We start from the raw sequence: 26,860 nt of genomic DNA, 5'->3' as shown, positions 1-26,860 counted from the left end.
CAGAAGATGGCTGACAGCATCTCCTGCTGAAGATGAACAGGGCAGCCATCACTTCTTCACCCTGGAGTAATTCTGACAAATGACACTAACACACTCAATTACCTCTGAGAACGGGGAAGTCAACAGCTGCCTGTCCAGCATGACAGATAGATGGGGTGATAAGAGATGGATTTCGGCCAGGGCATCTGGGTCCCGGTGCCTAGAGGGACATTTCTGCCATCTCTGAGTCTGAACTGTGTTCCTCTGATTTTCTGAGACTGTTCACAGACACACTCCTCCCCCAGCCTGGGCTGGCCTTCTACTTCTGTTGGGTTCCTCCTACGCTTGTTTTGACCAGCTGACAGTCATTTGTTTTCCTTTATCATGTTGTCAGCGTTCAGGGCTTTCTAGCTCCAAGTTCTTCCTTTGAGATTTCTTGGAAATCTGACTTACCTCCATGATGGTGGCAGCGGTAGGGATGAACCAGTGGACAGGGGTGGTCAAAGGCTTGGCCCCCTGGTGAGGTGGTCAAGCTGGGTGATGTGTTCAGGCAGAAGGGAATGAAGACCGTCATCCTGGAGATGTCCTGCCAGGGGCCGTGAGGATGGACGCAAGCAGGGCTGGACCCAGACAGGTTTGCCAGGAGACCTTCCAGCCTATTGGGTTCGAGGAGGTTGGTGTGTAGTCTTTACACTGAATGTGGTCTTGTGGTTCAGGTCAGCATGTCAAGAGCTGGTGAGGACAGATGTCATTTATGAGCGTTGAGATTCTGTAGGAAAGACACTGGGCTTGGGGTGCTTATGGGATTCATGTGTTCGGTGGGTCAGCATTTGGAACTGATGCACTTTTGGGCTGGCTTCACTGCCACGGATAATTTTCTTGTGGCACTTCCCTTGGACTGGCTTGGAACTCTGGCAGCTCTCTGACACCTGTGCATGGTGCTACCCTGACCGTAGGCCTTAGTTCTTTGGAGTAATTCCCTTTTGAGTTTACAGGGCTGTGGTATTTGGGGAGAGGCTGTCCATGGGAGTCTGACTTCGCCCATTGGAATCACAGGGAGGGTTGGCTGAGAAGGTAAGGGAATCCTGTGAGGGCCCCTGACATCGTGAACACAGACATGGAGGGTCCCTCATGGTCCCCACAGGATAGCACCTCTCCACATGCTGTGTGTCTCGCTCCCAGGCCTCCGGTGATTCTTGACATTACAGCCAGTAAGGTGAGCCTGGCCTCTGTCCAGAAGCTACATAGCATGTCAGCACCTCACATGTTAAGTATCGACTACTCTAATTGTCAACAAGTGAAATCATATAAGCACTGGACAAAACTCTCTCTGGAAAAATGGAGCTGCTATTGTCCTTTTCAGGAGATGAATCAAAGTGGGAAATTGAAAAAGCCTTATTATCATGAGCTTCTCATATGCGGTTCCCTGGAAGTCGGTGGAACAGAAGGTTTATGCTATTTCTTGGTCCTCATGTCTCCCAACTGCACCCTTGGGTCTTCATTACCATGTAGTTCTTGGGGAGATCTTCTCACTAAGTGGGTCTCAGCATACTTGCAAGAACCATTTCAATGTTGCATGCTCCGTTTTTTCTTATTAAAAAAATTCAGGAAACATTAGTGCAAAACATGCTTTTATGTGTCATTAACGTAAGCCCCAAAATGTAAAATCCTAAAAACAAGCTAAGTATATCTAATGTTTCAGAGTTCTGCCGTCTTCTCTCTCGTGCTCTGCATTTTAAAGGGAACAGCAGTGCCTGGGCTGGTTTCACAAGCAGAACTAGGGTGGTAAGAACAGATAGCTCATATTGGAGGGAGGGTGATACTGGAGTTAAATGGGATTTCCCAACTGGAAGAGACAATTAGTAATTACATTTTGTCTTTAATCTCCTTTGTGTTTGTTTCCTTATTGTTCTTTAATTATCTGAACATCCTCTTCTCTGCTCTTATCTAAAAATCAAACGACAACCTGAACATTCTTTGGTCCTTATGTCCAAGTGTCCCTTCATCACACAGCTGTGCTCCCGGGAGCTGTATCTGTGTCCCTTATACCCATTTTTCATCCCCGCTCGGCCACTCCTGGAAGCTGCCTCAGGAGGTCTGTGTGCCTCTCACTGCCACATCCCAAACCTATTCTGTTCCACCTGTTCTTGTGGCCATATTTGGCCACGTTGACTACTCTGTTTTCTTTCTTTGGGGGATGTCACTTGTCTCTGTCTCCACATCCCTGCTCTCTCCACCTTTGTGTCCTGCACCTCTCCTGTTCTAGTACCTACATCCTGATGCTGGTCAGGGTATTCTGCTCATTCTTCATGTTCCCTTTGATAGTCTTCTTGGCTCTCATTACTGCTCAGAGGCTGATGATTCTTTAATCTGCATTTCTAAGCCAGAAATAACGTCTAGAACCCTCTCTCCATTTGCCTAGTAGAGAGAGCCACTTGGGTGTCCAATAGCCAAATAAAACGCAACCTGTCCAAACTGAACCCTGGTCCTTTTCTCTTTCTTTTTAAAATAAACTTGTTTGCCCACTTTCCTCTCCTTGGGTGGCATCACATGAATCCTTGGATGACACACTCATTCCCAGGATGCTGATCATTGGGTTTGACTCTCCTTTATCTGCCACCGTCCATCACCAAGCACTGTGTCCTGCCAGCCTTCAGTTTTCTCTTGTTCAAGGCCTCTTTCAAACTCACCACTACACAGGAGGTCAGGGCTTTGCTTTTTCTTGCCTGGACAATCGCAGGAGCTAACTGAGGTTTCTCCTCTCCTGTCTCCACTGCCTTCCCCATGCACCATCCCACAGGGTCTCTAGCCTTTAAAGCTGCTCACGTCTCTCCCCCTTTAGCTCCCCCATCAGCATGTTCCATTTCTCATCTTCCTTCCACCTCGGCCGTCATGTTCATACTGGTTTCCAGCTGCCTGTCTGGCCTTTTATCCTGCTCCTCTCCTCCCCCACCCCCCTCAACTGCGCATGTGCCGCTTGAATGTGTCCTATGTGCCTGCCTGCCTTTGTGTACAGGTTTCCCATTCTTTGATTGCTTGCCCCATGCGAGAAATTACTATTGCTCTTGCCAGCAGTGAAGGTACTGCCCCCCTGACGGAGGCCTCCCTGACTCTCATCTCCAAACTCAGTGCTTGTTCCTCTCGGCTCCCTCCTTCACATGCCTGTGCCTTAGTGCGGGGGTCTGGGAGGCCAGAGAGAGGCTGCGGCTCCTCCCTTGTATCTGTATTATGTCCTAAAAGCAGGTACCTAGTCCTAAGCACCTAATGAGGCCCAGGCCTTCTCACTTAACCTTGTTAGGAGTACATTGTACCCCAAGCCTGTGAGTAGCTAGTGCCACGTATCTCTTAGAGGTGAGCAATCTGAGACTCAGAGAGCTAACGCGAGCTGCTCAAGATACCTCTGTTAGGAAGGGAGGAGAATGTTACCTCCGAAAACCTCTCTCCAGAACCTTAGAATCTGAGCCCTCAGCAAACTGTCCCTGCAGGTGTGAGCCTAGGAGAAAGTTGTCCCAGAGTGAGCAAGATCAAACAGGGGATGAAGTTGGTTATGACCCGGCTGAGCTCAGAAACCTTCATTTACGAGGCGTATGGGAGTAGAAGGAGTCCCATGCTTTGGTCCTCCTCGGAGAAAATAAGAGGAGCTGCAATTCAGATAACTTTTGTTGTAACTAGTATTTCTTTCAAAGTTGTAAATCAATGAATTTATGGTTTGGCGCAGAAAATTAGGCAAAGCCCCAACAGGTGTGTTCGTGCACACTAGGGGATGTATGTGTCAATGTGTTTATATATGTTTGCGGATTATTTTTGTACATTTACAAAGAGATACACATATAGATTAGTGCACATTTGCTTGTGTGCAAAGTATTTACAAAGCAGGGTGAGTGATTTCCTCACATACAGCCATCTGACCCCCTCCAGATGTCAGTTTCACATTTGGAAGAAAGTAAATGTAACATGCTTGAAAACAATGTAACGTGCTAGGAAAACAAGCTTCTAGCAAATAGAGTTGTATCTTGGTGGTTCTCCTGCTGACTGGCAGCCCCATGTCCCCTGCAGACTGCAGAGAGATCCTGCTTCCCATGATGACGGATCAGCTCAAGTACCATCTGGAGAGACAGGAAGACCTGGAGGCCTGTTGCCAGCTGCTCAGCCACATCCTGGAGGTTCTGTACCGGAAGGACGTGGTGAGTAATGGCCCCGCTTACTCAGGCTGCCTTCAAGGACCCGGCAGGAGGGGTCCCCTTATAGTCCCCACGAGTCCCCGCCTCACTGCACAAAGGTGCACTGGATTCGTTTAAAAAGAAATGACCTTAATTTTAAGGGTTAGCCTCTCTCTCTCTGTTGGGTGGTACCCTTCAATGGCTTTTATTTATGTATAAAGTGTGATACTAATATTAAAATGTGTATTCTTCCAAGTTAAAAATCTTTAAGTTTTTCCCCTGACTTCCTCAGGTGAATGCCTCCCCAAGACAGATTTTGATCCTTAAGATCAGAAAATGGCTTTGATATTAAAAATTAGAAATAAATGGAGGCTAATTATATTCTTTTTGTCAATTTTTTTTTAAAGGTTTTATTTATTTATTTGACAGAGAGAGACAGCCAGCGAGAAAGGGAACACAAGCAGGGGGAGTGGGAGAGGAAGAAGCAGGCTCATAGCAGAAGAGCCCAATGTGGGGCTCGATCCCATAACGCCACGCCCTGAGCCAAAGGCAGACGCTTAACCGCTGTGCCACCCAGGCGCCCCTCTTTTTGTCAATTCTTAATTTAAGTAATGCATGCACAGAGTTTTTGTTTTTGTTTGTTGTTGTTGTTGTTTTTTTTAAGTATTGGTGCTTCTGAGAGTTTTGAGAAGAATGGCTCTCTGCCTCTTTTCCCACATTCCTTTCCCTACAAGTAATTTCCTTCTGTGCTTTTTTAGCTGGGTTTTTTTTTTTCCCTTTAAAAATGGTATTTCCTTTTCTGTTTGAGTAGATTCTACGCTTAGTCCACTGACCTTTTTCCTTAATCAGAAGTTGGTGCAAGTGCATATGGAACATCTGACCCTTTGGCTTCCCATCCCCAACATAACCCCCCCCACACACACACACATTTGTGCACCCGTGCACACACCCGTGAACTCACGATTCTCCGGGTGTGTCTGGAAAGGCATACAGCTCCTTGTCCATCCATCTGCGCCTCTAGCAGGAGACAGATGGGCCAGGTTTTTAAGGTCAGCAGGGCTTAATCTTTGCTCTCCCCCACGTGACCTCTGGACACCTTCCCGGTCAACACATGCACATACCTGTCCTGCCCACTTCCTTCTTGCATGGGCTCATGCTCTCAGAGCCTGGTTAGTGTCACTGAAGAAAGAGATCAGATTAAATCACTTCGTAGTAAGGTTGACTACATCAGCTCTTCCAGGGGAGCTGCCTTTGAAAGGTTTTAGAAGCCTTAATCTAGCAGCCAGCCTCCAGTGGCCCCATTCTGGGGCCTTCCCTTTTCTTAAAGGGGAGAAGCTTGGAAGTGAAGCTGTGTGGCCCAACCATGTAGTGGAGTTGGTGCCTGCCCTGGCCTTGTATGTGAGCTCCTAGAGGACATACCTAAAGAGGGTCCAAGTTCATGGAGAAGAATCAGGAATCCCATCAGACACAAACTAACAGAGCAAATTTTTACTAATGGATAAAAATCTGTGGCACTATGAATTTTAGATAGTGTGCATAAATAAATAAATGCGTTGTTCCGCAGCTTATGCAGACTGGACAATCAGAGCAATCTGTGGTTTGCTGTCAGCCTGCTTCCCATTTACAGATGGACAAGTGTCTCTAGAACACTGATTGGTGGGCTAATCAGGGATCATAAACATTATATTATTTACACAGATTTGTTTTATTTTTACGGTTTGCTTAAATTAAATTACTATGATTATATAACAAATTACCATTAATGGACTATAATTAATAAGATGTCTTGTGTTTTCTTTGTGAAGGCTTTTGCCTTTGACAAGGGCCATTCTTCATCTCGTTAAGGTTTATAATTGATTTACTTTTTACAGGGTAAGTGGATTCAGTGACAGCCACCAGGACTTGCATGCTAATGATTGTCTTAGGTGTTGGTTTTCACTGGTGTGTCTTCCTTCAGGGTCCAACTCAGAGGCATGTCCAGATAATCATGGAGAAACTTCTTCGGACAGTGAACCGAACCGTCATTTCCATGGGGCGGGATTCCGAACTCATTGTAAGTGCTCAGTGACGTGTGCTTGGGTGTGTAATGGTGGCCAACACCATCTTTCTCAGGCATGTCACTTACTCTTACGCCCGAAAATCCACCTGGTCCTTTTCCAGCTGCCTTTTGACAGTAAGCTTGTTTTACTGTGTTGTAGCAAGCAGTTGACATGCATTTAGTCACGGTCTGGTCTATAAAATAGGCTGATTTTCCATGATTCTAGAAGCAAGTATCAAAGTTGAAGGGTCAGCAAACCAACATTTTGGAGACAGAAACATTTGATTGTAATTTACTTCTAGCAAAGGATATGTCTTTTCTTCTAAGTCTTTATTCTTCTGGTGGTTTCTTTCTACGTATTTACATTTAAGATGCCATTAATAAAATTTTATGAAGGACCTTAAAAAGTAATTGAGGTGCTGCAACCCAGGTATTTTATTGTCTACTCTGATACATTGTAGACGTTTCTCTTGTACAGATGACTGAGGCATGCAGTAGCATCTGTGATTTTTCTCAGGAACGTTTTAATAATAATTTCGATAGTTTTTCAAGTTTTGTATAATGGGAGTTTTTTCCCCCAGAGTTTACCATTCTCCTTCCAACCATTATCCTTAAGTTTGACTTCTTAGGCAAAAAATGCACACACAGGTCTCTTTTACTTCCCCTCATTTCTAGTACACATTACCATTTTACTAAGTTTGGTTGATGGTATTTAAAAAATTTTTTTTTTTCAAATCCAGGAACAAAACATCCAGTTAAAGAATTTTCATTGGCAACCAGACTAGATACCTTGGTCTTACCTGTGTGACCATAAGTCTTTCTGCTCATCCTGGGAGGGGACAATTAAGGTGACATGCATGTCTGTTGAGGCAACAAGGCAAGAACATAGTAGCATTGGATCGGATTGGTTTCTGCGGCTGGCATCAGGAAAGGATGCGGTTTTGGGTGAAATCACAGATGGGAGGCACAGAAGTGGGACAGTTGCTGCCTTAGTATGTTTCCGTCCAGTAAGACAGCATATTTCATGCTTCAGAGTTTCAGAATATGTTATGTTCACATTTTCCTTTTTAAGGTATGTCTCATTTAGGTCTGGACGATCACATGTATAAATTAGGAAATAAAATATTTCCGTGTAAGTCGGTTTTATTTGCAGCGGACTTTTCCATTATTCTGCAATAGTAGATTTGTCTACTTTATCATGTTCTTTTGTGTACTCTTAACACCTTTGTATAGGTGGTGGAGACGGGGCCCCATGGAGTAAGATGTGAGGTGACTCCAGGATCACCCCCAGGAGCTGGTGCTCCTGCCTTTCTGGGGTTGTGCCGTGGATGTCCTTGGAATACTCTCCTGTTGTGGACCTCTGAAGGGCCCAGAGGTGGGATGGATGATGTGTGGCTTGAAGCTGAACCAAGTTTGCTGCCATTCTCCTAAGATGACCCCTGTCAGAATTGGCTGGAGTACAGAGGTGGCGGTGACATGATGACACCGTGGGGTTGCAGGGAGTAGGTGATGGGCAGATGGGGGTGGTGGCCAGGGTCGGGACCAGTGAACTGAGGAGATAGTTCTAGGGTTAGGGGCCTGACCTGAGCAAGGTGTTCACTTGGGCCATCCCCTGCTGGCAAGGAGGTTAAACTGGGATGAGCAAGGCAAGAAGGAACTCATACAAGTTTGGATGAGGCTTGGAATGTGGAGAGATTGTAAGGTGCTTTCAATCAACGGATCTAGCAAAGCTCAAACAATTCAGGTGGAGTACGATGTCTTCTCTCAGACCATGTGGTCCCGGAGTTCTCTGGGAAAGTTTTCATCTTTGGCATGATGCCCATAGTCGTGACCATTTGTGATTGCAGCACGTTACTGATACTTAACTTCTGTGCTGGCCACTGTGTAACGAGTGGGAAGATTCTCATTTAATTCTCAGCTTTACTGTGCTTATGTGACTGCAGAAAATGTCCTGCAGAGACAGAAGAAATAGTTCTAGCTCTCACAGCTGGCATGGAAACTGTGGTTTGGTGCCTTGGGTTGGTGCTGGAGCTGGTTCTCCTCGTCTTTTCTGTAAGATTGATACTCGTGAGGCTCATCTCAGTGGCATCCAGGAAGTAGCGAAGGGGACTGTGAATTGCTCCTAGGTCTTCATCCTACGTAGGGAGGCAGCTGTCCAGCGAAGTAAGTAAGCACCTTTCCATTCAGTCATTTCCATGGGCCACACGCTAGGATCTCCTGGAGGTAGAAGGGGGGTTGGGTACCCCTTTCCCGAAGGGCCCGGAGGACCCCTCCAGAGTTTCTGAGGAGGAGCCCATGCATATTTGAAGAAGGAGCCCATGCATATTCGAAGAAGGGGGGATGACAGTGAGGACCCTCACTCAGTCTTACCCTGCTGGGGACCCGTTCCTATTGGGCAGTCAGGAGGGGTTCAGGGCCCTGTCTGGGAACCGGGGTGTGGAGCAAACCACCCACGTCCAGGCCCATTCCCCACCGTCCTGACTTTCTCCCATAGAAGTCTCTAGAAGCAGGAAGGGGATTTAGGCCCTAAGCAGATGCCTCCCAATTCCAACATCTCCACTATCCATAAAAGGAGTCCAGAGATTCCTTTTGTAAAACCAACAAGGCTCTCATGGAAAGACTCTCGAAAGAAAAAAACAGATTCTGAATAAGCTGTAATTACTCAATGGGCAGCAGCAGCATCGAGATGTTTTCATGAAGGACGATTACCTTTTAAAATGAGTTCTTTAGAAGAACCTTGAAGTCATCAAGGAACCGTGAGCCCTTGTGATGCCCACAGAGTGGGAAGACGGAAACGCTGTCCTGCGCTGTGTGCCTGACCTTGCTTTTCCGATTTGCTCAGATGCAGATTTATGCATTAGCTTCTTAATGTCACTGTTGTTGCTCTGTGAATTTAGATTAGAGGCAGATCTGGAGAGAAAAATAGCCCTGGCAGGGTGGACAAAAATCTCAGTCAGGGGACCTTCTAGAGTAGAAGAGCAGAGGATGGTTTCCAGATCTGTCCTCGGTAAGCTGTAATATTCCAGTGTAACATGGGGATTTCAGTCCCTATGTGTTTGTACTCGTTTTTGCATAAACGGAATGGAAATGGTGTAACTATGAATCAGCTTAAGGATTCTAAGTAATCACTGGAAATGGATTTAAAAATTAAAGTGATTAAAAAAGTGTTGAATAGGTATGCTTCGTGTAATGATTTATTCCTCGATACTGTCAACAATAATACCTGGAATGTGGCCTCCGTTTGCATCGGAATGTTACTCGTTGGGAATGCTATTGTGGGCTGACAGTTTCCCTATCTATTCATGTATGGAATTGAGAAATGAGGGACTTCCCCTGTCACTGGAGAATCTGTGATGTAGAGTGTGAGCCCTTAAATATATATATAAAATTTATTTGAGAGAGAGAGAGCACGCCCAAGGTGAGGGGCAGAAGGAGAAGCAGACTCCCCACTGAGCAGGGAGCCCAACGCAGAGCTCCATCCCAGGACCCCAGAATCATGACCTGAGCCGAAGGCAGCTGCTTAACTGACTGGGCCACCCAGGCGCCCGAGCCTTTTCTGTCTGTGTCTGTGGTGTTTCCTAAACACTGTACAGTTGATTGTGTATTGTTTGTTTGGTTTATTTGATACCTTTCAGCATTCTGTATGAAATGAGCTGTTGGAATGCATCTCATGCATAGGATAAAAATGTGCCATAATCCTAAGTATCCTACTTTTTAACAAATAAAATTGCATCTGGCAAGTGCAGAAGTGTAGATCTTGTAGGTGCCTGAAACAGGCCCTAACCCAGAAGCCTTGCAGTGACCTTGCCACAGAATTGAGATGCCATCTTTATTCCACTGGGGTTTGATCCTGTGCAATAATTGAGAGATATGCTTAGTTTAATACTGTCCGATTTCAGATTTTTTTTTTTTTAAAGATTTTATTTATTTATGTGAAAGAGAGACAGCCAGCGAGAGAGGGAACAGAGCAGGCGAGTGAGAGAGGAAGAAGCAGGCTCCTAGCAGAGGAGCCCGATGTGGGACTCGATCCCGGAACGCCGGGATCACACCCTGAGCCGAAGGCAGATGCTTTAACGACTGTGCTACCCAGGCGCCCCCGATTTCAGATTTTTTATTTCTCTTCCTTTTTGGAAGTTTCTGGGGCCCTCAGTGTTAGGCAGTGCTCCTCGTCATGGTACATGGTTCTGAGCCGTGCTGCGCTAGGTGCTTTTGTTTGTGGACAGATGGCATGACCAGCCTTCTGCTGGGTGACCTGGTACCGCTTCCGCCCCTCCCCCCATGCGCGTGTGTCTGTGCTGGGATAAAGCACTTGTACGCACAGCTGGCTTGAGAGAAGACCAGATGAGTCATCCACAGGGCTGTGTCTCCTCCTGTGATATTAGGTGCTGCTGCTCCTTCCCAGTGATCAGATTTACATTCTGTTAATGGGTCCTTTAAAAATGTAATCGAATGAAAAGGACTTTTAAAGATTTTTCTGTGGCCTGGATACCCACCAGAAGACTGGCAATTCCTAATTCACTAAAGTGAAAATGTGGGCCTTTTCTAAGGACCTTGCAAAATTCTCCAGGAGGGCTTAGGAAAGGGGCAAATGGCGCCTCTGGTGAGCGGCACACCTCCTGATTCACTCCACTCCCATGATGGAACGTATTCTGTCTCTGCTCTGAGCACCAACGGGGGGGGGGGGGGGGGTGACACTGATGGGCCCCGGGTGTGTTTCATTGTGAGATCGGCATCGCTGGTGGGGGAGATGCTGTTAGTGGGAACCCGGTGCTTTGAGCCTCAGTAATTTATAAGGACCTGACATGTTTCTTCACTTGGAAAAGAGTGTCCTAGAACTGGCCTCCCAGTGGAGAGAGAGCGCTTTTACCAAGACTCCTGACCCAGTATTTTCACAAAGATGTGCTTCGTCCCCGTGCATGAACATTCAATTTTGCGATGTTTGTTCTTTCAAAGAAGTTGAAGTATGAATGTGCTTTCTAAAAAAAACTGTTCTTAATCTTCATTTGCAAAAGAAAGTAATATGTTATAAAAGTTCCAAATTGATGGTGTTTCCCTCTTCTATATGAGTGTCATAGAAAGTGTCTCTGATGGTATGTTTGCCAATAAATCTACCTTGAAGACTTGTGGCTTTTAGAAAACCATAGCCTGACATGCGTGCGCGTGGGAGCTGTGATGGTTTTATATATATATATATATATATATATATATATATACCCATTTTTATTAGGTATTGGTACACCAATTCTTCCTGGCCTTTCTCACATTTCTAGTGTTTTCTCAAGGTTGGTCCCTGACTGTGGATTTACCGCAGAGGAAAGAAACACCATGGCACTGCCTGGGTCAAATATTCCATGCAGTTCTTGCATATTCATACTAAATCACAAAGGTATCTTCAGTTAATTATCAAGCTACTTAAAAGGCAATATGCTGCTCTCACATGACCTTCTTATCTGCCGAAATGTATGCTGCACGTGACCACAGGCTTAGTTAACACCAGTTCACAGCATGGAACACTCTTCTGGATCCTGTGACTCCTCCAGTAAATAAATTGGTCGCACACTTGTCTCCTGCCAAATGTGCCAGTGATAGAGCTTTTCTAGATAAAAGGAGATAAATCAGTACAGAAAGCAGCTGCTGTGAACTTTCGGTGACGCTTCGCCAACGAAACCGCCTCACTTAGTAATCAAGTCAAATTTTACTTGCTGATAAAAACGCTCTGGAATGGTCAGTCCACTGGTGGTGGCTCCGTGCTGTTCCCGGTGGCGTGGAACAGACGCGGTCACAACCCAGTTCTCTCTTCTCCGAAAGGCACAATGCGGGCACTCTGATTTGATGGTGCATCGTCTGAGCTGTGATCCAGGATTGTGAAACTCAGCTCTGCCATGCTACCATGCTCCTGCAGGGAGGATGGCTTCGTCAGGCAGGCTCCTGGTTACTGTCTGAGACTGGAGGCAGCTGGTGCTGGTTCATAAATGTGACTGCATTTATGCCCCACCTCAGGTCTCCCCAGCAACTCTGCTCACATCCTACACCCTTTTCCCACACCTTGGTTTCCTCCCTGTTACACTCTGCTGGGGTTGGGGGAGGGCCTGAGATCCAAGGAGCAGGTGCAGAGGCCCTGGGACTCCTTGGAGGTCAGTTGCAAACCAGTCACTTGGAAAGTACCCACGAGGCAGAATGCCCTTTGCCTTATCTAGTTTGTATACACAGCACCCATAGGTGGCTCAGAGTGAGTATAGAGTGGGACCTGGAGTATTTTTTTCCCAGATGCTGCAGGCTGGCGCACTAGGTTTTCCTCCCCACCCTGCACACGGGTTAACACCCATCTCTTCCTTTCCCTGGTGAGTGTGTGAGGGCAACAGAGCCTCTGTCTCTGCCTCAGTGATCCCACCATCTTGGTAGGTGGACTGTCTTAGTGCAGACAGTGGGAAAGGGGGTGGGGAGGTCTCCGCTCCTAGGCTTCCAGGCGGGCCTCTCCCTTGGGAGAGGGCACGAGTTTTGGGTTGGTCTCTGCTGGAGAGACAGGGTGCTCAGCCCAATTGGGGTGTAGATCTTTCACTCACACTCCCCTCCTCCCTCCAGAGAGGAAGAAAAGAAGGAGCTGGCCTATCCTCTGTGGCTGGAGACCTGCTTGGTGGCTGATTTAGAGAGAAGCTGTCTCCATGGGGCCCTTACAGGATTTGTCTTGGAAACACTGATGAGTTCACTTGTCTCTCTGAGGGTCTTTAAAAATTACACAAGTGAGCCAGATCCTGCTGTGAGCCTGTATTAAGCTTTGTGCCATTAAAAAGTCTTCCTGTCCTCCTGGTGGCTAAAGCCCCTGCCAGGGTCCAGGGTCTGGTAAGCACTGCCCGAGCTGCATTTCCGCCCTGCCCTCTCCAGCCAGGCCAGGTGAGCCTGAGGACGCCTGACCACCATCTCCTCTCCTGAAGATCCTTCCTTTATTATTACTTTCTTAGATTACTTCTATTTTCCCAAATGATTGAGACCATGAAATAAGTTTAAGAGCCACACAAAACATTACCTTTGATTTTTTATTTAAAAATTAATAAAGAACTTAGTGACAAGTATAATAATTTAATCTCTATACGTAATGCCATGTGTACATGTACATATGAGGGAACACTGTACTTTTTACCTTGGTTTTGTATCAAAGTTTTTACTTAAATCTTTCTAAGAGAAGAATCGGCATCTGTTCATGACACATTGCAATTAAACTATGAAATGATTTTGAAAATATTCTTTTTCTATTCTGAAGATAGTTTTAGTTTTAAATAGGAATTATCTTCAGTTTCCTTTTTGACGCTGAAAATTTCTTTTCTTTTCTTTTTTTTTTTTTTGGTCTTGACTGCTTTCAAACAGCGATGTCATTCTGTTTACTAGGAGACAGATTTATAGCACTAATTAGAAAGCTGCTAACACCCTTATTTCAATTCACCGAGATAGTCGGGATTCTTAAAACACAAGGGGATATAACTTGTTGCAAACATTTTTATAACTTTAGTTAAAAACAGTATAAAATACATGAAACACTTTTTTTTTTTAAATTTTTGTCTACATGAAACAATTGCACTTCCTTCATGGTACGGGATCAACGTGTCTGTCCTTTCCCTTGCACAAAAATATTTCTCAATTCTGTTTACTGATAATTCAAGGATTTCTGTCCTTACATAGTGTTTCCATAAAAGATGTGTGTTTTTCTTTTAATTAAAGCGTACCTCTGCAGTATAGTGTGAGTAATCCCCAGAGAATGCTTACAGGATACACTCTTCATTTTTATCAATTCCAGGTCTGATGGCTGATCACTAGGTCCTTGTAGAATCGAAACACTTAGAACTAAAATAGATTTGCTGTTGAGTGAGGAGGAAACGCATGGCGAGAAATAGCTCTGAGGTGAAAAATGCAGGTAGAGATCCTTTTACTGAGGGTAGCCACTTTGCTTTTGGCATCTAATCAATGAGGTGTCCATGTCAGCACGAGATTAGATGTGAAACTTTTGGACAGAAACTTGAAGACTAGGTTTTCTTGTATGTTCACAAACTATTCAAAATTTAAGTTGTACAAAAAAAGGCAAAATAAGATTCCCTACTTCCTATCGTGAAAAGCAGAAACTTGACAGACCAAGTCCTTCGTAGACGAGAGGGGCTTTTGATTTCTATAAAAAGATACTTGCAAAGGTGCAAAAGAATATGTGGAAAAATAAAGGAACTAAGATTTATATTGCAATGTATAATCAAAAGAGAACTCTAAGTGTCACTGTTTATTTAAAAAATACCTAAAAACATTTGATTCACAGCTTTCCCCTAGGTATGTCATTGAGTACAACTGACTAATAGGTTAGATGTAGGTGACATTAAGTGTGTTTGTTCCTAGCAGCTAAACTAAACACGCGGTTTCTCTTTGAGATGGTCAGGTCTTCCACGGTGGTTACGGAGCAGAACGGATTGTATGAAACGTCTGGCTGCGCTTTTGGTGATGAACAATGTCTCAAAAATTGATCCACAGAAACACTTTCTGGCAGCAGAGAACACCTGTAATTTATTGGTGACTGTATTATCCATTGTGTATCTCTCTGTGTGTTTTCAAATTCTTGCCAGAATTTATCATTTGGCCTTTGGGTACCAAAAGATTAAAAATGAGATCTAAGAAAGCTTAGTGTCCAATAGCTCTGACCCTGTCAACATCAGTGATTAAAGGCATGTCCTGACTTTGGGGGACTCCTGGCTGCTGGCCATTTGGAAGATGAGCAGTAAACGTGTCGCAGGTCTGGAGATGAGGAGAATGCTAAGTTTGAGGTGTCAGTGTGACACTGGGATGTGGTCACTTGGCTTAGCGTTACGGCGCGTGAAGGCAAATACACATATAGTCACATTGTAGAGATTGTTTATGGTCTCCGACCACTTGAAAAAATTGTGCTTTCTCCAGAATTTGATGTGCTGAAAATGGCACTCGCCCCCTGCTTATTTGCAAAATTAAACATAAAAATGAAGTCCTTTGCAAACATAAGGCTTGCTTTTTCTTCTCATTATTTAAAAAAAAAAAAAAGTAAAAGTAAAGGCTTAAAAGTAATTATGAGTTTTAGCTGTGTACAGAGTGACAGCCCACGGTCTCGCAGGCCAGTAATGTAACACACTTGCCGATCTGGGGGCAGGGTGGGGGCATAGAATTTTTTACTTATCATCTTTGACTACATAAGCTTCATTTCAGAGTTGATATCCCACATCCGTGAACGGCAAAGAACAGCCGGCAAGGTGTGACGTTTGCCACCTTGCTTCTGTTCATATCTGTTGGTACAAAGGCCTTTTTGGTAAGCAGGGTGGGAAGTGGGAGGCGTCTGAGCCAGCCACGGCTCACTCGATCCTATTCATTTTGGAACACGATTTACTTAACTCCAGTGGGTTTTAAAGGCGGCCTTTAGAATCCACATGCCATGAGTTTTAAAGAAACCAGAGTTTCCATCTTCCGTGCTTTTTAGATTCGGGTTTGGATTTTTGCTTGGGAGTAGCGGAGTAGGGCTCCTGAGAGTAAGGCGAAGGCACAACCTGAGTCTCCTCAAAAGGGTGGAGTTTCTTCAGAACTGGCTGGAGCTTGTCTTCTTGCTGCTTAAAGTCCAGCTCCACACTGGGGAGAAGAGAGAGGGGAGAATTTAGTGCTTGGTCTTTCATATGTAAAGATCCCCCTTGGTGACTGCAAAATGCGGCGACATCCTACCAGGGTGATAATCGGTTTGCGTTAAGTTTATGATGTAATTTTATGGCATTGGGAGTAAGCAGTCGGCTCTGATCTATTTTAGCTCTGTGCCTGGGAACTATCTCAAATAGGTTCATTTTCTTCGAAAATCACTTAACTTGCTTTCATGGCGAACCTTCGAAGTTTTATTAACGTACCCAGTTGGTGTCAGAGTGTGTCATGTGTTTGTTGTAATGAAAAAGGTGACATCCGAATAACCCTTTTGCTTTCCATAGACCGCACACACGTGTTTCGTGGAATAAACAGGTAACCAGAAGTGTGAGTGTTTGGGGGCCATCTTAGCTCATACAGAGCAGGGGTGTGAAAGCCCTGTGCCCGTGCACCTTTTCACAAGATCAGAGAAATCCATGGACCTCACCTCAGACAGTTGTGGCATGACGTGACCTTGGCTTCTGTTCTCCTTACGAAATCTCATTTCCTACCAAAGTGGTAAGAGCCATGATATCCAGCCTCGGGGAAAATAGTGTGTTTATGGAGTCAACGCTGTTGAACGTCACTCCGTGGTGACGAAAGACAGTGTTTCAGGCAAGAACATGGAGTTCGGTGAAAATAACCCAAAATTATAATTACATTGCTGAAGCCAAAGCGTGTAGATGTATAGCCATGTAGAAGGACCTTTGGCAGTAGTGACGATGTTTATGTTAGAATAACAGGATTCAAAGCAATTTTTTTCTTAGGAAATTTCTCCACAGAATACTGTGGACTGTCTGGGGTCCTTCCTTCCCTTCATGGCTTTGGGAAACCCATTGTTGATCCCCTAACTAACTTCTAGGGGGTCCCCTTGGCCTTCAGGATGAGACGCCCTGGTCCAGTGACACTTCTCTGTGATGGTCCCAGTAGTCATGAGCCTTGCCTCCCTTCTCACTGCCCCTGTACCCCAACAATTTGAACGTGGGCACTGCATCACGCCAGGCCTCTGGAGAATTCCGCCCTATGCTCCTTCCATGTCTGGTCTGGAGGCTGACTAAATGTCAGTAGATTTCAGTAAACGCTCAGCGATGATGATAATACATGAGCTCATAACATTTTATATCCAGTAGAGCCATAAACCATTTATAAACATGAAATCCTATTGATTTAGAGAACCATTAATCCTAGCCAAATTTTGACATTTTAGAAAGAGAAAACAGCAAAGCTGTATTATCCGGAGTTTTAAAAACAAGTTCAAGACCCATCTAATGGACCATTTTATGTTTTAAATCCACTGTTCCATTTTTCTTACCATCAAAGACTATAATAGCACTGGAAAAATTAAAAATATTGTCAGGGAAGTTTATGGCTAGTTAACCCCTGCTCCCAAAACAAGAATTATTTTTTCCCTTCATTTCAGAGGGCCTTTGTGAGTTACGCTGCAGTTTATAGGAGGCAGAACGAAACCTCGTGAGCTCGTGCCTTGCTAATCTAGAGCGCGTGATGATGGAGGCACGGTTCCCTTTAAGGCGGTTGTGGAAAGTGACAATCTGCATTTATGAGCCATGAGCGCATTTACGTGGTGTGGTAAGAACAACAAGGACCGACATCCTGCCTTTTCCTCTTGGTGTCGCAGGGGCCATGTGGGCTTCGACAAGTCCCTGCCTGACAGTCTCCCTGAATTATGGTGAGGATTTCCAACGCCCCTCACCCCCGCAAAGAAAAATCAGTGAAAAAGTGTCCTAAACTCTTAAGATGCAATTCAGATATTATGTAATCCTTATTATCTATTGATTGATCACTCATTTTATCCTGGGAACCAGAGTTAGCAGTGACAATGATGCCTGTGGAGGAATTCTCCAGCTTGGACCTTTCACAAGCAAAAATGAGGATCTTGCAGTTGAGTTTGTGAGGCCCTGTGGTATCCAGCGTGGTATGTTAGGTAGAAAGGGGTCATTTGGTTAATACTGAAAGCATGTGCTCCAGATCATAACCACCTCAACGGTCCCAGATAGGTTTTGAGTTATTAGATTGGCAGGTGGGTGCTCGCGTGTCCTAGGCTAACGGTACAATTCTGGGTACCTGTAATTATTGAATTCCCATTAAGCTGCTACACTGGGAATCCTGTTATTAACCAATTTATCACACCGTGGAACCATGTAATCACAGAGTAATCTAATCTGAGTTCTTGTTAACAAAATGACTCGACTCTATCTGTCGAGTTGATTCCCATTTGCCCTTCCCCATTACTGAAAAGCTGCCCTTGAGCAGGAGAAGGAGCAGGAACAGGCTTCGTTACAGAGGGAGTGTGTATGGCCACCGATGCCCTCTGGGAAATGCCCCTGGTGGGTCTGGCAGTGACCTTGAGCCATGCCCCCCTCTGCTCCTGTCATTCACGGGCGCCTGTGGAGCAGTGTGCCCTGGCTAACAGACACATTGATGCGTATCGCTGTGTCCACTGTTTTCCCCTGGGGGCCTTTTGTCAATGTGGAAGGAACACACCAAGTCTCTGGGCTGATCTGAAGCAGACAACTGGCTAGAGAGGGCAGGGTCTGAAGGTTAGTCTTCTGGCCAACTCTGGCTGACACAGAGTAAAGGTCCCTTTAGTTTTAGCCAAATGGCCTGAAGAAAGCAGCATCTGCTGTCCTGGCTAGAGCAGAGGACCTGGCAGAAGCCACTGATGGACACAGGGCCCTTGGACTCTGCACACAGACTCCTGTCCCTGTGAGTTATCCAGATGGTGCCTGGGGAGGCTGCCTGGTGGAGAGGCACTGCCCTCACTCTGGGCTAGAGCACTGACACCTGAGTGACACCAGGTGTGGGGGACGGGGCCCCACCTGCTGCCTGGCAGATGGTATGGTGTGGGAGTGGTCACCATTGCTACGGTCTTCATGGCTCTGACTTTTTCCCTGCCCGAAACTCCTGTCCTTGCTCCTGGCATGGTTCGCCACTCCTCGTCCCTCTGTCCCCCAGGTACACATTACCTCCTCATTCTCTAGCCACCTTCTGACAGATCACCTACCACTGCTCCTTTCTCTTCTCCTTCTCTGCCCTCACCTAGAATAATTACTTATTTGTGTCTGGACTATGTTGCCTCCATCCCCCAGATGCAGGTGCCAGGACTGGGGGGACTGTTGTCTCATCCCCGTTCCCAGGACCTACAGCAGAACCTGGACTATGGCAGCTGACTGTGTAATATCTACTGAATTAAACAAATGAACACAGAGCCTTAAAAAACAAATTCACCTTGGCTTTAGTCCCAGTTGCCCTGGGCTGCTCTGTTTGGGTCAGCGCCATTGCCCGTGCCCCCTCTCTCCTCCCACACTGAACCCAGTCCTTGCGCCAATCAAACAGGGCTTCTGGAAGAAGTTAGTGGGCCCACTCCAGGTGGAATCTGGCCCAGCACCATTCTCTCAGAACTTAATTGAAGAAGATGGTGAAACATTTTCTGCAACATACACACAAAGATCTTTTTGGAGCTTGGTTCCCACATTTCCAGTTGCTACTTCCCTTTTTCTGGAAGAGTCTGCAGTAAGATCTTGGAAAGGATGGATGGGGTCAGTAGGGTGCTCGTGAGTGACTAGCTGTTCCTATGCTCTGGTCAGGGGAACTCGGGAGTAGCATTTTATTCTTCCTGTGGCCTGGAGGATGGCCTGGGCCTGAGTTGGAGGCCCTGGTGGTGTCTTCCACTCTGTCGAAGGTGACCTGTCTCCACCGTGCAGTTCGGTTCTGCTGCCCCAGAGCGGTCCCAGCTCAGAGACTTACCCCTGGTGGAACGAGCAGATGAGAATGTTTGTATTCCAAGTCTGGGCGTAGACGTCATGGTCCTTTAGGACTCGGTGGGGGTTTAAACAGCTCCCTGGACCCTCGGGGATCTATGTGCCAGGCAACGCACAGGAGGCAGGAGGCTGCTGGTGTTGCCACCCATCTCCTGCAGGCCAGGTCTGGTGTTTGTGAGGCAGTGTCCTGGGGAGACGCACACCATGCTGAATGCTACTTGTCGGGAGGAAAGCAGTCTGGAAAAAGTCCCTACTCTTGAGTTTCAAAAGCATGAATGTGATGGGGCTCGAGCCAGGCCAGGCTCACCCGTGCTAGGTATTCTCTGAACAAAACACAGGATGCAGGTTGTGCTGGGTGAGACACGGTGCCGAAGTACTGTGGCTATGTACGAGACCTAAGTCTCCAGGAGCTCCTGTTATATTTACCTCCTCATCTCTTCTTTCCCTGCCTGCATCCCCTTCTCCCATCAGACAACCAAACCATTTGACCAAACGCTTTGTGTTGAGACCATCACGTGACCTGAAGGCATGCCATGCTGCTGTCGCAAAGCCATTTTCCATACTCCGTATGACTCAACTGTGATAAACGATTAAAGCTGTAGATTCAATTTCTTTGGTTAGTCGTTTTCTCTTAAAAATGGGAGTTTTAAGTATGGGGACTTTTCTTGCAAAATTATTATTCTATACATTTCCAAAGAAATAAAAATCTGTCCTAAATCTCAGGCTGCTCTGTCAGCTGGCACCAAGCTTTGTTCTGTTCCCAGAGACTCTGCTAGGCTTTATAGTAACACCTCCCCCCACCCCCGCCCCTGTGCTTTTGCAGAGGAGTGTGGTTGTAGCTTCTCCAGTCAGAGCTCTGCTCCTCTGATGCTCCTATAAATACTTGGACCTTGCCACAGTTTCTTTAGCATGCTCTCGCCAACTCCTCAAGTTAATTTAAGGGGGAATGTAGTTAAAACATCCCTTTCTTCAGTCCTCTGTGTGTAGCCGTTAGGAGTTAGAAGCAAGTGAGTTTGGCTCCCAAGCACTTGTATTTTCTGGAGTGGAGGAAAACATGGAGTGGAGGAAAAAATCTTGGATTTCTCCGGCCTCGTCATTGTCGGCGGGCTCCATAGACAGCAGAGCAGAAGCATCTGTTTTTAATTCTCCCTGAGTTAGATCGCCGAGTTCCCCTGGTGCTATCCGTGGCTCTCACTGACTCACGCTCTGCCACTGTGGATAAATCATCTCACCTATGGGGACCTGAGCTTGCGTGATCGTGAAACAATGGTGGAGATGCGTTCTTACCCCACATGGGGGTTCTGTGGCATGACTGCAAGAGTGCAGGGAAATGCAGGGTGTTGGGGGATGTGATAGCTCTTGCTGTGTGGATCTGGATGGGACACACAGTGTTCCCCAGAGTGCAGCGTTTAGGTCTAGGGCCTGAATGTGGCTGGGTCCATGTCAGCACCATGGACAACTCCAGCACGGTTGCGAGGGAGCCTCACCTTAGGCTCTGAGTTTCAGGCTGACTGTGTTCCTTGCAAGCTGGGTGAATTTAGCCAAGTCTCTTTCTCCTGGTCCTGGTTTCTGTACATGACTCTGGCCTTGACTCCAGGTATTTGAAGAACCAGGACCCAAAATAGCCATCATACTCTCCCAAATTCTCCACTTGAAGATCTGAGGGGCACCATATATCCAGCTTGCCCTAAATCAGATCTGTCCTCTAGCCTGCTGCTCTGTCCTTCTAAACACAGCCTATGGCCAGCATTCATCCAGGTGTCCAAGCCATGTACCTCGGACTCAAGCTCCGCTAGTCTTTTCTGGTTGATCCCACCAGCTGGGTCAGTGGATTGTCCTCAGCAGGCTCCAGCGTCCTTCCTCTTGGGCCACTTTCCACTACCCTTGTTGAAACTTTCAGAAGTTTTCCCTCTGACCACTGCAACAGCCAAGCAGTGGGCTTGCTTTCTCCCTCTCTCCCTCCTCTCTCTCTCCCTCCCCCCAACTCCCCCTCATTCTCTTCCCTTCCCTATCCTCCCTTTTCCCCCTCCCTCTCTCCCTCCTTCCTGTCTCTCCTCTGTCTCCCCTGCCACCCTGTCCTCCCCTTCATTGTCTCTCCCTCCTCTTTCCCCTTCCCCTCTCTCCACCCCTGCAACTTTCCCCTCCCTCTCTTCTCCCCGCCTCTCCCCTCCCTAACCCATTTCCCAGTTACCTACCAGAGTCACCTTCGGAAATCCTGAAACTCCTGGGCAGAGTCCTGCTTATCCTTCAGCCCAGGTACATGTCCCCTCTTCTTTCTGTGGAGTTTCCCACCCTCTGTCCTGTCCAAAATCCTCCAGAATGGGTTGCCCCTCAGGCATGGTTGTCTCTGCATCTTTACTAGAGCAAGTCTGTCTCACATTGGATTGTAGCTGTTTTTTCTCATGACTGTGAACTCATTGAGGGATGTACCCCGTTTATTTCATCTTATGTCTAAGGTCCATTTAGTACAGTGTCAGGCTCAGAACATGCTTTGTTACTGAATTGAAATAAACAGATGAACTGAACCCAGGTCTCCTCACTCCTAATCTGTGCAGAATGCTGCTGTTCTTTTTTTTTTTTTTTTAAGATTTTATTTATTTATTCGACAAAGATAGAGACAGCCAGCGAGAGAGGGAACACAAGCAGGGGGAGTGGGAGAGGAAGAAGCAGGCTCATAGTGGAGGAGCCTGATGTGGGGCTCGATCCCAGAACGCTGGGATCACGCTCTGAGCCGAAGGCAGACGCTTAACCGCTGTGCCACCCAGGCACCCCAGAATGCTGCTGTTCTGTTTTTTATTTTATATTTATAATTTATCATCAAAATGAATATATGTATGTAAAATATGTCTGTGTGTTATATACCTATATTATATATTATCTGTGGATTCCATTCCAGTAGTTTCAAATACTAATAATTTGATTACCTGCTTTTAACACTTAGAACATTGAAATGATTCATCATAATTTTGGGTCCTTCTCTCACCATTATTTCACATAGTAGGTGCATAATTCAAATTTAAAGAATCAGTGTAAGATGTAAAATACCAGAAATAGATGAGTATTCAATAATGTTATACCCAAACTATAAGATCTGTTCCCCTTTCCTGGTATGCTATGGCAAAGAAATTATGATCACAGTTATAAAAACAAAAACACCTGCCTGTTACCCTAGCTATAATTATACTGTGATAGCCAAAGCTATTATTATTGACTTTTCTGAATGGTTATTTATCCTGACTATACTGGAGAACAGTCCTCCACCTTTGGTGTTTGGCTGAACTCCATCATCCTCGATCTACATCCTATCTTTGAGTTCCTCTGGAGTACAAATACTGGTCTTGTTACCCAGCCCTCATTCAAGTGCCTGAGTTTATGGGCTGGCCAGACGCACCAGGATCAAGGAACCACGTGTTAGCCTCCCAGAAATTGTGCCACAGAGAGGTCAAAGAGGAAAGACTCCAGCTCTATTTATAACCTCTACCCATAATAATTTATCAAGTAGGAAAGGGACCAGATCACTAACAAGAGTGTCACATGTCCATTAAACATATCTTATGCCATACTCCTAGCAAGCCACAGAGATCATACATTGTCATTAGAAAGGAACAATAATTATTAAATGTAGCCTGCCACTATGCTGCTGTCCCTGGCCTCAGTGAAGAGCATGAGTTTTTATTTTGTTTGGTTTTGTTTTTAAGTTTTGGACAGGAAATACATTGTAACTGCACTTAAAAGGAGAAAACACACAACTCTCCAAAATTGGTTGTAGTGAGTCTGGCAGGTGCCGGGGTAGAACACCGTGTTAGGTTACTGAAGGTTGGCCAACACATTGGCCATCACTTCATTCGCTCTTACCATTTTGAGGATGGGCACTTGTCTGCCCAGGGAGGCAAATGACTTCCTGGGGTTTCGGTGCTGGAGGTAGTGTGCAAAGCAGCCGACGCCCTGGGCCACCAACCCAGGATTGGATTGCTAGATGCTCTGAGGAGCTCCTCCTCTGTTCTGATCTGAGCTGAGGAATGCCATCTGACTGATAGAACGCAGTGAGAGTCTCATCACACAGACCAGAAAACCATTAGTTTCTTGTACATGTCCTCTGGTGTCACCAGTGACCATCGAAACCCTAGGCTCCCCACTCTACCCCCAGAGATGCTATGTGTAAGAGAGGAGCTTTTTCAGGGTGTCTGGGTGGTTCAGTCAGTGAAGCGTCTGCCCTCGGCTCAGGTCATGATCCCAGGGTCCTGGGATTGAGGCCACATTGGGCTCCCTGCTCAGTGGAGAGTTTGCTTTTCCCTCTGCCTCTGCCCCTCCCCCCTGCTCGTGCGCTGGCACTCACACTCTCTCTCGCTTGCTTTCTCTCAAATAAATAAAATCTTAAAAAAAAAAAAAAGAGAAAGAGAGGAACTCTTTCAAAATGGCAGACAGGAGAGTCCTTCGTGTGGCCTTAGCAACCACCGTTGTCTCTAATCTCCACGTTCCCTGTGGAATTTCAGATGATCTAACTCGGCATTGTGGTAGGGACTGAGTCCTGCATCTGGCCCCTTAAAAAAATCTGTATTTGTGTAAAAATGAATCACATCCATTTTCTCATGCTGTTGACACTGCAGCCTCCTCTCAATGGTTTTGAACATCGGTGAATGCCTCCTTAACCGTTACTCTGGGCATAACCAAAAGCGAGGGTTGTTAAGAGGAGGGTATCATCAGTGTAATCAACCTTTCTCTGCTAAATGTATTTTAACAAATTGCTTTACAAACAATATGTTGAGATGAGTAATCAGTTTTCAGTTTTCCAGCATCTAACACGTATCAGAGTTACATGTCAGAACTAAGGTGTTACTATTACAAAAGCCTAAATCCTTATATATTGGGGAAAAAGAAACAATATGTTTTTAAAATTCTGATGGAATAGAAAAACTTGGATTGTTAGGTTTGGGAATTTTCAAGGAGAATTCTGAGGTCTGGTGAATCTTTTGTTCTGACTTTTAATTTACTTTATTAAAAAAAAGCTTCCTTATGCCAGAATCACTACGTAAGGTATCATCCCGGGATTACTCCTTTCTGTCATCTTCCTCCCAGCCCATCATTCACCGTAAATACCAAGAACAGAGCACTAAATATTAGACAAAAGGCTAATTTCCTCCACATCAGTTCATGTTGTTAAAGAACTTAATATGCACAAGTGGCGGTAATTAGAGCAGGACTGGAAGGAGCACGTCCACTAAGAGATAATCACTGAATGACAAAGGCTGCAGAGATCCCACTCCAAGTGGGCTCTGGACAGGCTAGACTTGGCACCATTTCTGCATACAAATGCAATTACCTCTCTTAACAATAAGACTTCATTAGTCCTGAGGCTTTCAGTGCTGGTGGCTGTCCTGATCCTGCGTCACCCTCCCCAGCTCTTTGCAATTAGTGCAGTACACGAGAATCGCTAAAATTTCCATGTGTAGTTTTATCTGGAATCTTTGCGTCCTTATATTTTGTGCTCTTATTGGCCATGTAATGAATTACCAAGGACGGTTTGAGAAAATGCCATTTGTTAGTTCTGTGAATTCCTCCTTCCATCTCGAATAAGGATCATTGACTCATTTTTTCCTAAAATCTTCCAGTCCTTTTGGAAATGAACATGTAGAATTTAGGAACTTCCTACTGGATGAGCAGTCAGAGATTGCGAGGTACTAGAAGGTTCCCACCTTCTGTAAAGATGAGTGTACATGTGCAGTGAGGCATCCCCTTCACCCTTGGGGAAGCTCTGGCTGTTTCTCTCCCTAGCTCCTCCTGTGGTTCCTGATTCTCTGGCCTGGGGGGTAGGCTCTAGAGCTCACATCTAAACCCTCCCCAGCATGCTGTCCTTCAACATGATCCCGCCTCCCGTGAGTAGGCCGCCTTGCAGGTCAAGCATCCCTGCTTCCTTCAGCTTCTCCTTATCTGTCTTTGGTCTTGGTGTCTCTGGCACTTATCTATCCAACAGAAGGTTCCCCTCTGTCAGAGCTCTGTTGTTGCAGAGTCTTAGGGTAGGGGGAGTATGTGGGGTTATCTTTAGCCAGATTAGACTTCTCATCTCCCAGTGACTGGGGCGAAGCCTGTCATTTCTTAGGAGTCCCGCTGGAAATGCTTGCTGCAGAAATGCATATAAGCACCACATGGAAAGGGCTTGGATATTTAATCAAATGGTTGTTTGAAATCCTGCCCGTGCTTGACCATCAGTGGAACACATCAGATGACGAAAATAGGACATAGACAACATGGCCTTCTGCAAGATCCCTCCCTCAGTGGTGTTGAAAACAAAGCAGGCCCTCAGCATTCCTGTCCATCCAGATTCCTGCTCCCTTACTCGTCTGCCACATAATTCATGTCCCTGGAGGCCAGCTGTGTGGTGGCCTTGATGTGTAGAAATGGGGCAGGTGTGGACAGTGTCCTCCTGGGCGGTACAGCAGCCTCAGGGCTTCTAACGGTGGGAATTCTAACACAGCAGAATTTAAAATTCTGGTAAAGATTCTGTTTAATGAATCTGAATCATCATCGGCGTCATTATTGCCTTTCAGATCTTGCTTTCATTCCCACAGTCCTTTGAATCGAGGTTGGCACATGCTATTTTCTTTAAAATGTACAAATTTGAATTCAAGCCATTTTGTTGTGGTATTATTTTGCAAATTAACCACTTCAGTAAAGGAGGGAAATGGTGTATTTCATTGTTCCGTTCTGAAACTCAATCTGAACAAAAGGTGAATCATCAGTAGCGTGACTCATCAGATTTGTCTGACAAGAGAATTAACCAAGATAGGCTGGGTACAAAGGATTTGAACTGCTTATGAGCAAAGATTATATTAGTAATTTATCCTTAAAACATTGTCTGAAATAATTACAGCATATTGTGACAGGAAATATGGATGATGAGCCAGAAAAGTTTTACTAAAGAAAACTGAAACTTGCATCTCTTTTAATCTTTTTTCATGCTGAGATGGTCTTTAATTAGAATTTCACAATTGGTCCAGATCACAATCCAAGGGATATTGTCTTAGGAAAAATGTAATCATGTCAACCACCTCAAAATTCCCAGTTATGGGAAATATTACTTTTGATGTTTGAGGTTTCAGTGGACGAGGGAGCAGGGCAATCAATTCGCTGCCCAGGAACAGTTCTGTGGCTCTGCATAAATCGATTTGCCAATGCTGGAATGGACGTTACTCAGTTGAGAAATGCCTTGTGACTGTCCTCACATTTCCCTCCATGTCTACTTTCTG

General features: G+C 45.7%; 2 protein-coding genes across 5 annotated transcripts in view; one reads left to right on the top strand and one right to left on the bottom strand.

The window, feature by feature from the left end:
• The window catches only part of DOCK1 (dedicator of cytokinesis 1), a 493,249-nt gene that overhangs the window by 185,967 nt on the left and 280,422 nt on the right, over positions 1-26,860 (top strand). For all 4 annotated transcript variants that reach the window (XM_048219065.2, XM_026494391.4, XM_026494390.4 and 1 more), the window contains 2 exons: positions 4,036-4,163; positions 6,097-6,192. In XM_048219065.2, coding sequence (XP_048075022.1) covers positions 4,036-4,163; positions 6,097-6,192 — 224 coding nt within the window. The remainder of the gene's footprint in view (positions 1-4,035; positions 4,164-6,096; positions 6,193-26,860) is intronic.
• Positions 15,541-26,860, bottom strand: part of INSYN2A (inhibitory synaptic factor 2A) — a 41,824-nt gene continuing 30,504 nt past the window's right edge. Inside the window, exon 3 of the mRNA XM_026494392.4 lies at positions 15,541-15,798. Coding sequence (XP_026350177.3) covers positions 15,615-15,798 — 184 coding nt within the window. The 3' untranslated portion in view covers positions 15,541-15,614. The remainder of the gene's footprint in view (positions 15,799-26,860) is intronic.

This window comes from Ursus arctos, unplaced genomic scaffold, assembly GCF_023065955.2.
Source record: "Ursus arctos isolate Adak ecotype North America unplaced genomic scaffold, UrsArc2.0 scaffold_7, whole genome shotgun sequence".
NCBI classification, from domain to species: domain Eukaryota; kingdom Metazoa; phylum Chordata; class Mammalia; order Carnivora; family Ursidae; genus Ursus; species Ursus arctos.
Note: the sequence above shows the minus strand (reverse complement) of the source record. Positions and strands in the feature narration are given on the sequence as shown.